The sequence below is a fragment of the Oncorhynchus masou genome, unplaced genomic scaffold (assembly GCF_036934945.1).
Source record: "Oncorhynchus masou masou isolate Uvic2021 unplaced genomic scaffold, UVic_Omas_1.1 unplaced_scaffold_1239, whole genome shotgun sequence".
Taxonomy (NCBI): Eukaryota; Metazoa; Chordata; class Actinopteri; order Salmoniformes; family Salmonidae; genus Oncorhynchus; species Oncorhynchus masou.
Genome location: NW_027002202.1, coordinates 111101 through 124666, shown reverse-complemented (window position 1 = coordinate 124666; position 13566 = coordinate 111101). Strand labels below are relative to the sequence as shown.

Here is a 13566-nt window from a genome sequence, read left to right as displayed (position 1 = left end):
GTGCATCAGTTATGACTTTCAGTGTATGTATATTGTGCAGTTTGTGCATCAGTTATGACTGTTTCAGTGTGTGTATGTTGTTCAGTTTGTGCATCAGTTATGACTGTTTCAGTGTATGTATGTTGTGCAGTTTGTGCATCAGTTCTGACTGTTTCAGTGTATATGTGTTGTGCAGTTTGTGCATCAGTTATGACTTTCAGTGTGCGTATGTTGTGCAGTTTGTGCATCAGTTATGACTGTTTCAGTGTGTATGTGTTGTGCAGTTTGTGCATCAGTTATGACTGTTTCAGTGTATGTATGTTGTGCAGTTTGTGCATCAGTTATGACTGTTTCAGTGTATGTATGTTGTGCAGTTTGTGCATCAGTTATGACTGTTTCAGTGTGTATGTGTTGTGCAGTTTGTGCATCAGTTATGACTGTTTCAGTGTATGTATGTTGTGCAGTTTGTGCATCAGTTATGACTGTTTCAGTGTGTATGTGTTGTGCAGTTTGTGCATCAGTTATGACTGTTTCAGTGTATGTATGTTGTGCAGTTTGTGCATCAGTTATGACTGTTTCAGTGTGTGTATGTTGTGCAGTTTGTGCATCAGTTCTGACTGTTTCAGTGTATATGTGTTGTGCACTTTGTGCATCAGTTATGACTTTCAGTGTGTGTATGTTGTGCAGTTTGTGCATCAGTTCTGACTGTTTCAGTGTATATGTATTGTGCAGTTTGTGCATCAGTTATGGCTGTTTCAGTGTGTGTATGCAACAATGAGTGTCTGCAGAATATGTAAGTTTGTGTGTTTCTATCAATCATACATTATGCATTGAAGTTTATACCCATCTTTATAGCCATCTCTCCTTCCCTCATCCTCTCGCCCTGCTCTCCCTCACCCACACACTCTTCTCTTTCCCTCTCTCTCTTCCAATCATCCTCTCCCTCCTGCTCTCCTCACCCACACACTCTTCTCTTTCCCTCTCTCTCTTCCAATCATCCTCTCCCTCCTGCTCTCCTCACCCACACACTCTTCTCTTTCCCTCTCTCTCTTCCAATCATCCTCTCCCCCTGCTCTCCCTCACCCACACACTCTTCTCTTTCCCTCTCTCTCTTCCAATCATCCTCTCCCTCCTGCTCTCCTCACCCACACACTCTTCTCTTTCCCTCTCTCTCTTCCAATCATCCTCTCCCTCCTGCTCTCCCTCACCCACACACTCTTCTCTTTCCCTCTCTCTCTTCCAATCATCCTCTCCCTCCTGCTCTCCCTCACCCACACACTCTTCTCTTTCCCTCTCTCTCTTCCAATCATCCTCTCCCTCCTGCTCTCCCTCTCTCACCCACACACTCTTCTCTTTCCCTCTCTCTCTTCCAATCATCCTCTCCCTCCTGCTCTCCCTCACCCACACACTCTTCTCTTTCCCTCTCTCTCTTCCAATCATCCTCTCCCTCCTGCTCTCCCTCACCCACACACTCTTCTCTTTCCCTCTCTCTCTTCCAATCATCCTCTCCCTCCTGCTCTCCCTCCCTCACCCACACACTCTTCTCTTTCCCTCTCTCTCTTCCAATCATCCTCTCCCTCCTGCTCTCCCTCACCCACACACTCTTCTCTTTCCCTCTCTCTCTTCCAATCATCCTCTCCCTCCTGCTCTCCCTCACCCACACACTCTTCTCTTTCCCTCTCTCTCTTCCAATCATCCTCTCCCTCCTGCTCTCCCTCACCCACACACTCTTCTCTTTCCCTCTCTCTCTTCCAATCATCCTCTCCCTCCTGCTCTCCCTCACCCACACACTCTTCTCTTTCCCTCTCTCTCTTCCAATCATCCTCTCCCTCCTGCTCTCCCTCACCCACACACTCTTCTCTTTCCTCTCTCTCACTCTCTCACTCTTCTCTCTTCCTCCCCCATTCTTCCTCTCTCTCCCCTCATCTCTCCCTCTCTCCCTCTCTCGCTCTCTTTCACACACACACACACTTACACCATCCCCATCTCTATCCACAATGTCCTAGCATAACTTACACCAACCCTATCCCCAATGTCATTGATTTCTGGTGGAAGGCAGACCCAGTGAGCCACCTAGTCCTGGCTGGTGAACAGGAAGAGAGAGTGGGGAGTTTGAAGTACCTGGGAATCATCAAGGACAACACACTATATTTTAATGCCAACACCCAGAACATGAATAAAAAACACCAACAACATCTGTCATGTAGAGAGAGGTATCCTCAGGAGTACTGCATAACTGGGGTCCAAGCTCTGTGGATTGCAGTGCAGGGGGCTTCAGGGCCTCTATGATAGACAAGCACATCATAAATGACCCTACACACAACCCTACCCAATGTTCTGAGCTGCTGGCCTCTGGAAGGAGATTAGGGGTCCCACTGTTCAGCAAGAATAGGAACAGGACAAGTTTAATTCCATCAGCCATCAGGCTGCTGAACAGTGAGACATAGGTCAGATGTAGGATGTTGAACAGTGAGACATAGGACAGATGTAGAATGCTGAACAGTGAGACATAGGACAGATGTAGAATGCTGAACAGTGGGACATAGGACAGATGTAGAATGCTGAACAGTGAGACATAGGTCAGATGTAGGATGTTGAACAGTGAGACATAGGACAGAGGTAGGATGCTGAACAGTGAGACATAGGACAGATGTAGGATGTTGAACAGTGAGACATAAGACAGATGTAGGATGCTGAACAGTGAGACATAGGACAGATGTAGAATGCTGAACAGTGGGACATAGGACAGATGTAGAATGCTGAACAGTGAGACATAGGTCAGATGTAGGATGTTGAACAGTGAGACATAGGACAGAGGTAGGATGCTGAACAGTGAGACATAGGACAGATGTAGGAGGTTGAACAGTGAGACATAGGACAGATGTAGGATGCTGAACATAGGACAGATGTAGGCTGCTGAACAGTGAGACATAGGACATATGTAGGATGCTGCACAGTGAGGCATAGGACAGATGTAGGATGTTGAACAGTGAGACATAGGACAGATGTAGGATGCTGAACAGTGAGACATAGGACAGATGTAGGATGCTGAACAGTGAGACATAGGACAGACGTAGGCTGCTGAACAATGAGACATAGGACAGATGTAGGCACAATACATGGTCGGACAGTTGACGGCAGAGACTGAATATGTGAAAATGTAAATGTGTGACTTGTGTGCTTTCCAGTCTTTCTGTACTGCATGTAATATATTGTGTTGTGTTAGTGTATTTGTATGCTGACGTCATGAAATGAATGTAACTGGACAATGAAGTATTTCGTATCGTATACATTATACAGTAGGCTATGGTATATAATACACAGCAAGATCAGCTCAGTATATGTACTACTTAAATAACTGAGGTATTATTCACTTTTACTGATAAGAAAAGGGTGACCAACTACACCCTATTTCATAATCACACAGCATTGACATCCGGGGCTTGACACACACACACACACGCATGCACACACACACACACACGCATGCACAAACACACGCATACACACACACACACACACACACACACACACACACACACACACACACACACACACACACACACACACACACACACACACACACACACACACACACACACACACACACACACACACACAAAGCCTATAATCAAACATTCACCTGAGTACCATTTGAGGAAGGCCTGATAAGGTAGCAGAGGAAGTGGCAAACAGTCTACACCCTTCTCTGCATTCCTACACTACCGTGGCCCTGTCAGAGCAGTCCAGACTTTACAGGGGATCACATACAGGAGTATCAGATACAGGAGGATCGCATACAGGAAGAGGAGAGGAAGAGAAGAAGACAGAAGCCCGAAGAGACTGACAGAGAGTGTCAGAGAGAGGTGTGACAAGTAGAGAAAAACTAGTTTTTGAGTCAAGTCAGGGAGAGGAGGCAGGGGGAGCTCAGAGAGAGAGAGCTGTCCAAAGAAGTGAAAGAGAGATTAAAGTGCAAAGAGATCAACAGTGAAAAAAAACTCGGTGAGAAAACAAAAAATAGGCATCTACAATCGGTTTGAGTAGGTTAAAAGGTACAACCGCCGTACAGTACTGTACTCGACAGCCGGATTTGACCAGAGCTAGCATCGCCATGGTGACCCTGGACACGCGGACCCTGACGGTGCCCGTGGGCATCGTGAGGATGCTGGAGGTGGTCCTCACCTGTATCTCCTTCAGCCTGGTGGCCTCGGTGGGTCACTTCGGCTCATCCTACTGGGCCTGGTGCATGTTCACCTGGGTCTTCTGTTGCTTCGTCACCCTCCTCATCCTCATCATGGAGTTCACCACCCTCCATGCCCGGGTGCCCATCTCCTGGGACGACTTCACCACCGCCTTTGCCATGCTGTCCACGCTCATGGTGGGTAACGTCCACGGCGTCTTTTGTCTTTGGGTTAGACTATAAGGGGTAGAATCCAGATAACATACCTACATATTAGTGTCAATGTGTGACAGTTACATTTGAGACAATATAAGCATTGAAAATTAGAGTAGAGATGGATGTGTGTAGTTTACTTTTGTGTAATTGTAAATCAATTAAAAGGCGATTTTTGGGAAATGACACATCAATCTTCCCTGCCATAGACTAGACTTCTGTTGGAGGAGGTGTACTTGTACATCACACTGCTTCATACTTCAGAAGCAGGAATTAGGTTCCTGTTCTGGCCCAGATTACTTACTTTTTTATAAATACATTTTGCCCTTATATAGTGAGTATCAGCCCTGGACCTTGATCAGACAGTTGTTGTTATCATACGGTACATGAACAAAGTGGTTAAATGAAACATGCAATATTTTAGTACCACTTAGAGTTGTTGGTTGATCCAATAATGGCAACTATCGCTAGTCGTGTGCGTACATTTACTCTCACACTAATTGCGAATGAACTTATACTGAGACATAGACGCCAGCAGATACTGATTACTGTAGTAATAGTCATTTCTAATTGCTAGTTCCACTGAACTAGAACAAGTTATTGATCAAAGTGATGATCTCATCTTCAGTATGTCACAACAGCAAGGCAGCTAATCTATCTTTTTCTCTAGTGTAGTCCATATATCACCTCTAGTCAGATCAGTGAGAAAATTGGCTAAATGCAATTAAAGGAAAGGCTTTAACCATTAATAAGGTGTGCGTTGGACTTCCTGTAGCTTTGCCAATATTTTGGAATGGTTTATTGAGTAGGAGCTACATTGGTAGTAGATTAAGTAGAAGTATCAGGTGATACGCATAGAACTTTGACAACTTTAATGAGTCAATTAAGTCCACTGACATTCCATGTTATTGTCTTCAAACTCTGATGTTGTTTATTAAATTCCATTGCTGTTATTCATCCACCATCGTCATCTATTGTCTTGGGCTTTAACAGGTGCTGGCTGCCTCCATCATCTACCCCACCTTCTTCACGTGTGTCTCCTGCGGGAAGCAGATTGCCGCCACCGTCATTTCCTGTCTGGCCTTCCTCTTGTACGGCACGGAGGTGGGCCTGATCCGGGCCAAACCCGGCGAGATCAGCGGCTTTCTCTCCACCATCCCGGGCCTCCTCAAGGTCCTCGAGGCCTTCGTGGCCTGCATCATCTTCATCTCTCTGGACCATGGCTCCTACTCGCGGTTCCCAGGGCTCCAGTGGTGCGTGGCGGTCTATTCGCTATGTTTCATCTTTGCCCTCATCATCATCCTCTTTACTATCTGCCGCCTGCTGTCGCTCTTCCCGTTCCCGTTCGACAAGGTGCTGACGGGCTACAACGTGCTGGCCGTGCTGATGTACATGACGTGCGTGGTGATATGGCCTCTTTATAGCTTCCAGAACAACCACAGCAGACCCAGCGGGTGTGGCCGCAACTGCTACTGGGATAACCAGGTTGTAGTGGCGTTCATGACCTGTTTCAACCTTGTGGTTTACATTGTGGACACGGTCTACTCTTTCAGGCTGGTGTTCTTCGTCACCCCGGCTTAAGACAAAGGTCAAAGGTCACCCACCTTACCCAACCTGAGAACTGGCCCCGAAACACAGTGCCGGATCTTAAACAATAGACTGAACTTTGCTTTTGTATAAATACAGCAAACTGTAACCATGCTGTTTTTTTGGAACACTAATTCGTATTGGGAGAATGTCTCTGTATGGTGGATAATAATTCACAATTCACAAACCATGAGGTGGATAAGAATGTTCTGAATGCTTGGATCCGTACGTAGATTCAATGTATATTTTGTCTTCCCGTTTTTAAAATACAGAAGGAACTATGCAGTGCGCCCTACGCAGTCCACATGGGCTGTAATCAAAGTGAATAGAAAGATCAAAGAGCTGTTCTTGATATGTTCATTTTATTCTCATATTCTGTTCTCCATTTCATCTCTGTCTCTCTGGCCTTGATTCAATCAGTTCAGCGTTAACCCCCGATAACCCACAACTGCATAGCAGATCATTGGTTTTACTGATTTGACAGCTCCAACGATGTTACATCTTTGTCATGGCCCAAATAAAAACAGATCTGCTATGCAGTTGTCGGCTATCACATCTCTCTCTCTCTCTCTCTCTGTCTATTGTACCTACTCTAATCCTAACAAACATGCAATCCAGACAGATATGACAGAATTCAGCTCAAACATGAATCTGAATAAGTAAAACATAACTATTGACATTTAGCTGACGTGACCAAATTGTTTTAATAATGTTATATAACAATAAAATAAAGAAAACATTTGCTTAACACCTATTCTCTTTCTACAACACTGTTAAAGGACATTCAGCAACGCTCCCTCCCTCTCTCTATTTGCTAGGGTATGTCTGCTATGAGAGGCCTATTGGATGAAATGGCATGGGATGTCGAGGTCCAGCCCAGGGCTTTGCTTTCATGTCTCTTTCTGTGTTTGCTGAGTGCGGCGGGGAATCCGACAGCGAGACAAGTCTCAATCACACTCCGCTCCGTCCCACCTGGATGACATCACTCTCTTACACAGGCAGCATCTGAATCCCTCACGGACCGTGGCTTACCACAGATTCGATTTGATAGGGAACATATTGGGCCATTCTGAGGCTGCTAAACTAATTATAATTTCTAAAAAGACAGCAGAATAATTGTGGTTGGTGATCTGTTTATGGTAATGATGTCAAGGTCTCTCATGCCCACACTTTGCTTTGTGATACATATGGCAGGGGTTATTCCTTTCTTCATGAGAGAAATTAAGTTAAGTGACGAATGAAGAATCATTGTCCCAAAACAGAAGCCAACAGAATGATGGAGGTTCCTGATCTGATTATGGTAATGAAGTCAAGGTCTTTTATGGCCACATCTTTTCTTCTGTCTTGCAACCTTTGACAGGGATTATTGATTTGTTCAAAAGAGAAATGAAGTTATGTTGCTGCTGTCTCCTTGGCACAGATCAAGAGGGAGGTAAAAGTGAAAAATGGATGAGGCAGATATAGAGAGAGGGAGAAGTGAGAGTGGGAGAGAAAGAGAGAGAAATAGAGAAAGAGAAGAGGGAGAGTGAGATAGAAGGAGAAGTATATAGAGAGAGGAGAAGGAGGAAGAATATGAGGGTATATAACAGTGAGAGGGAATTAGGCAATGCACTGACAATATTTAAAGGGATCCTTCAGCTGAGACAGCTGCTGCTGTTGACACAACCATGCATTCTCCATAGACAAACATTGGCAGTAGAGTCATTTTTCATTATTATGTTAAACTGCCCTAGTGGCACCAGTGAATCCAAATGCAATACATTTTGTAAATGATTCCAAAATCTAGAGTGTTACATTCAAAGTTGGTATGGTACACTCTGAACTGGGTCAGTAGTATGCATATAAGTAAGTAAGCATTTCAGGTCTACACTTGTTGTATTCGGCTCATGTGACAAATAAAGTTTGATTTGATATCATATTATCTTTATCAACCAGAACATTATTCGATTTCCATTTTCAGTGGAAACAGAATAGTTCCTCTACAAATCCTTTGCCTACCACTCCCCCCCCCCTCCCTCCATCTCTTTCTCTCCCTTTCTCAAGAACATGGATGAGGATATTAGTCAATAGCCATCAAGTGTCAAAAAAGAGCTTAAGTCAAGTTAGGAACATTAAACTGAACAAATGTGAGATCACTTCAAAAGCCAAGGGTTCCCTGGTTGGGGGATGTGCACTTGGACCAGAGCTGGGTGCAAATAGTATCAGACATCTTTCAAATGCTGTAGTTGTGCTTGATTGAGCTTACCTGACACAATGGATCCAATAGAATAGTCTCAAAGGTGCAAACTCCACTGTCTTTCCAAGTAGACTCAATCAAATGCTCAAAGTATTTTAAAGATTTCAAATCTTACTTGAACCCAGGTCTGATATGGTCCCACTCCCAGGGATTGGGTCAGTGTTGAAGTTTACCTTTGACAGAGACCAGAGTCCATCATGTGTGGCGTGGGCGAGCCAGATAAGACTGGACCGGCTTCCAATGAGTGCCTTGAGTCTGGGTCGTAAAACGTGCAATTAAGCCAAAAGAAGGCAGGATACACGATAGAAATAGAATGAGCAGAACGGGCTTGGAACCTCTAAACTCATGGGTGCACTCGCAAAGGCTGCCTGGTATTGTGATGCAATTATTTCCAAGGTAATTATTTCCAAGAATGTTTATTGAAATGTTTTTTAATTTAACCTTTATTTAACTAGGCAAGTCAGTTAAGAACAAATTCACAATGACGGCCTAGGAACAGTGGGTTAACTGCCTTGTTCAGGGGCAGAACAACAGATTTTTACCTTGTCACCTCGGGAATTTGATCTACCAACCTATCGGTTATAGGATTAGCATTGAAAACATGACCAGCGGCTGTAGACAACTTTAAAAATGGTTAAATGAATAAAATGACAGTAAAACAGTTAATCTATTTGTTTGCTGAGTAATAGTCTGAAATTCACCTCCGTTTTATTTATTTTCCCCTTTGATGGTGAACTTTCTGTACTGCTACCATTCTCTCCCCAGTCATTTTCATTCAGGCGCTGGTGCAATGAATTTGTTTATTTTAGAATGCTTTTGCATTTAATTATTAAGCTATCCTAACCTCTGTTATCTTCAACCTAGCCTATGGGTACACTCGCAATGGCTGCAATCATTGACATGAAGGAGGAGGCCCGTTCTATTCACTCTATTTCTATGGGCTTACACACCATCATAAACACAGGAGTTTGGCTCGACACAGGCATGCTCTGGTCTCCACAACATGGGGAAGGAGACTTGGATAAGGCAGGAATGAGAGAAGGTCTTACCTCCCTTGGAATTGTAGTGCTTTACTGGAAGGTCCTTAGTCGGCAGGGGGATGCACAGAGAGACAAAGACAGTAGGAGAGGGAGGAGGAGTGGAGATGTCAATGTGACACAGCGGAGAAAAGAAAGTGACAGCAGAAAATTACTGGGTGAGCTTCCATGAAGAGGAGAATGTAAGTCTTTAAGAGGCAACAGGAAATGAACACAGTTCATTGAATCAGTGATTCATTCAAATGTGAAATATGTGCATTTGGTAAAAGAGAGCAAAGGAGAGAGACAGAAAGAAGAACATTAGCCAGAAGAAAGAGAGAGGAAAACAAAAAGTCAAGGAACCCTTGGTGAGTGAACAGTCACCCAGTCCCTAGATAGATCCTTCAACAGTATCTCAACATGGTGAACGTGGACCTGAGGTCTCTCACCCTGCCGGTGGGCATCATCCGTATGTTGGAGGTGGTCCTCACCTGTATCTCCTTCAGTCTGGTGGCCTCGGCAGGCCATGTGTTCTCCACACACTGGGACTGGTGCATGTTCACCTGGTGCTTCTGCTGCTTCTTCTCCCTCTTCATCCTCATCATGGAGTTCACCCGCTTCAGCGCCAAGGTGGGGGATGTTTACTGTCTGGATTTGATGGAATAGATTGGTGGGAGGGGAATTTGTGGCTCACGTGTATCGTAGCTTATGTGTATCTGTCTTATATATTTCAAATGTCTATTTCTATTGTAAAGCAGTAGTAGCAGTTGCATGTTTTTCAGGAAAACATATTTTTCAGGAAAACTCTTGGCCCTAGACATAACCTTTCCTCACATCTCCCCTCCTCATCATCTCAAGGTGCCCATCTCCTGGGATGACTTCACCACGTCCTTCGCCGTGCTGGCCGCACTAATGTGTTTCACCTCCTCCATCATCTACCCTACCTTCTTCACCTGCCCCACCTGCTACCGCCAGATTGCCGCCACCGTCAGCTCCCTACTCTGTCTCGGAGTGTATGTCGGCGAGGTGGTGTTGGCCCGCCTCCGGCCCGGGGTGGTGAGATCAGTGGCTTCCTGTCCACTGTCCCGGGCCTCCTCAAGATCCTGGAGACTCTGCTGGCCTGTATTATCTTTACGTCGCTGGATCCGGCAAGGTTTTTGTTTCATCCGGGACTGCAGTGGTGCGTGGCGGTTTATTCCCTCTGCTTCATCTTCGCACTCGTCATCATCTTCCTCACCGTCGGTCAGCTGCTGTCGCTCTTCCCCTTCTCGTTTGACAAACTGCTCACGGTCTATAACATTCTGGCCACCATGATGTACATGACTGCCACGGTCATCTGGCCGCTGTATAGTTTCGAGAACAACCCCGGCCCGTTCCGTGTTCCCCCTGTCCCTGGGACAATCTGGTTGTGGTGACGTTCATGACCGTGATCAACCTGGTGATCTATATTTTGGATACGATCTACTCGATAAAGGTGGTCTTCTTCACATTGGATGAGGAATAGGCCACATTCTCAGGAACCTTCACTCCCACTTTTCCAGAACCGGTCAATGACTGACACACTATCATATTGCATGGAGAAAATACTGTTTACTGAATAAGAAACTCCAGCACGTTGGTAATCTTGATTCTCCACATATGGTTGAAAAGATCCATTTCATTTCTAGAGAATGAAGAGTTTATTTTCAAATCAATGACTGAGAGCTTGGAAGAAGAACAATTGCAGAACGTTGGCAGAACATTTGCTGATGTCTTTTGCTTCAGACATGTGGAAGATATGTAGTTATTCCTATAACACTGTAAATCAACTCTTATTGCAGATGAGGATTCTACAGGCAAGGACACACAGTTTATCACTTGTAGCTATTAAAGTGTGCAGTAGGAAGCTGAGTTAATGATTGATCGTGTCGATTTCATAGAAATAAAAAATACAGATTTTTGGATTCTGATGCAAATACAATATGAATGTCTAATCTGGCAACATGGTATGTATAACCATTCCTTTGGGCCAAAGGCAAAATAGCAACAATATAGATTCTGCCAATTGCAAAGGATTTGTGATCTTATATTCATGTTGACCACTTCTTTCTTGGTTGTTCGACATGTTCTCTTGTTGTACTGCTAGTTGGCTCACTAACTGCCAGATGGTTGATGACCTGCTGAAGTGCTATGTGGACTGCACACTAAAAACAAACGGTTCTACAGTATATAGTGTCAAATAACAGTTATTTGGCTCATAACGATAGTGTATCCTATTTTGGTACTATATAGAACCCTTTTTTGAAGGTTCTATAAAGAACCATGTTCACAAGGTTATAAATGGAACTATTATGGTGCTATAAAGAAACCTTTCCTAAGGTTCTAAAAATAACTTTTTTTAAAGTTCTACATAGCACCAAAAGGGATTCCGCTATCATTACAACACTTTTTGGGTGCTATAAAGAACCCTTTTTAATGGTTATTTATAGAGCCTTTATGGATAATGGTTATATTAAATTAAGAACCTTTCTCAATCTCAAAGGTTCTACAAAGAACCCTTTGAAGAACCAGAGAGAGATATTTATTCTGGTTAGACATCTACTGTTAAAATTCCATAGGTGTTGTTGAATCAGGTGTGGTAGCTCTGGAACAGCTGGGGTTCTCTGAGGAGAGAATTGAGAACTGCTGGTTTAGGTATTTTTAAAAGACTGGAGTTGGAAGGGGACTCAACTCAAGAACTGATCTTTCATTATGATGTTGACCTTTTCTTAGAAGCCCATAGAATAGGGAGAGGTAATCAGAGAAAGTTTGTGTACAGGACAGGGGACCTTCTCCATTGAAGTGTACCATCTTTCAGGTGCAGACATAGGGTGCATTCAAAATGTCCAGTAGTGCACTATATAGGGAATAGGGTGCCATTTCGGAAGCATCCATAGACACTTCATTCTGTCTGCTTTTGAATGGGCTTGACGATTATATCCTCAAATTCATGAAAACACATTCATTTAAGATATATAAAAACTGATATTCGTGTTTGTGGATTAATTTACTTCTGTTAGATGCCTTTCATTAAAACCTCTATGGGATCGGTGACCCACCCTCAGGATGGTTGAGTTAACGTGCGCTAATGTGATTAGCATGACATTGTAAGTAACAAGAACATTTCCCAGGACATAGACATATCTTATATGGGCTGAAAGCTTAAATTATTGTTAATCTAACTGCAGTGTCCAATTTACAGTAGCTATTACAGTGAAATAATACCATGCTATTGTTTGAGTGCACAGTTATGTACTTAAAATGTATCAATAAACCAGTAAGGCACATTTGGGCAGACTTGACACAACATTTTGAACAGTAATGCAATGGTTCATTGGATCAGTCTAAAACTTTGCACATACACTGCTGCCGTCTAGTGGCCAAAATCTAAAGGGTGCCTGGACTCCTAAGTGATATGATGGCCTTTCTATTGCATTTCAAAGTTGATGGGACAAAAAATAATAATTGAAAACTCATGTTTTTTCTTTGTATTATCTTTTACCAGATCTAATGTGTTATATTCTCCTAAATTAATTTCACATTTCTACAAACTTCAAAGTGTTTCCTTTCAAATATGCATATCCTTGCTTCAGGTCCTGAGCTACAGGCAGTTAGATTTGGGTATGGCCTTTGTATGCAAAAATGTAAAACAATTTGCCTACAACAAACTTGCATAGCGTATAGAAATGATTGACAACCAAAATCTACGGCAACATGCTAACAATAGAGATGTGTGAATGATTAATGACACACATGAACCTTTGTTCCCTCTCAGCTCACTGTATGTTTGAACCAGAGAGTGTTGGACAAGGGCTGTGCAACTCAAACAAATGTTCAGAAAAGGGAATCGTGTCAGTTCTTGTCATTGTCTATCCGCAACAGTCCTACTGGTTCACGTCATTCGTTACACTCCCTGGTGTGATCATGTTAATCATTACCCAAAGGTTGTGTTGATGTGGGTTGCTAGGCTGTGTTGCCATTTGTAGTTTATGACTCAATAACAATAGACCTACTGATCAACGTAACCAACTTGAAAATAGCAGAAGTGATACTGTATTTTGCTCAATAAAAAGAAGTGACAGATTTCACAGTTGTAACTTCTGTCTGCTGAAGCGTGAGCTAAATAGTGGCTCAATCACACGACTGAGAATAAAAAAATCAGACTCTCATTGTACTTCTGAAAAGTTTCATTAAGTTTGATGTATAAACCAGTCTGGAGCGAAGATAGATTTGGAATATATGTCATTAGAGAGAAAAGGGCTTGTCCTTGCAGCATTGTCTATTGTCAAATAAAAAATGATTTGTCATATGCACAGGATTCAGTGAAATGTAAACAG

General features: G+C 43.4%; 1 protein-coding gene and 1 pseudogene across 1 annotated transcript; both read left to right on the top strand.

Moving 5' to 3' along the window:
• The first annotated feature begins 3652 nt into the window (after positions 1-3652).
• LOC135530038 (myeloid-associated differentiation marker-like) lies at positions 3653-7877 on the top strand. Its single transcript, XM_064958432.1, has 2 exons — positions 3653-4357; positions 5366-7877. The coding sequence occupies exons 1-2, from the start codon at positions 4091-4093 to the stop codon at positions 5951-5953; spliced, it is 855 nt and encodes a 284-aa protein (XP_064814504.1). The 5' UTR covers positions 3653-4090; the 3' UTR covers positions 5954-7877.
• A 448-nt stretch (positions 7878-8325) lies between these two features.
• On the top strand, positions 8326-13315 carry LOC135530037 (myeloid-associated differentiation marker homolog; annotated as a pseudogene).
• Positions 13316-13566: the final 251 nt, after the last annotated feature.

Excerpts from the sequence above, each read along its gene's own strand:
- LOC135530038 (XM_064958432.1), top strand. The coding sequence starts at position 4,091 with ATGGTGACCCTGGACACGCGGACCCTGACGGTGCCCGTGGGCATCGTG. Across the intron at positions 4,358-5,365 it reads CCATGCTGTCCACGCTCATG|GTGCTGGCTGCCTCCATCAT; the intron begins GTGGGTAACGTC and ends GGGCTTTAACAG.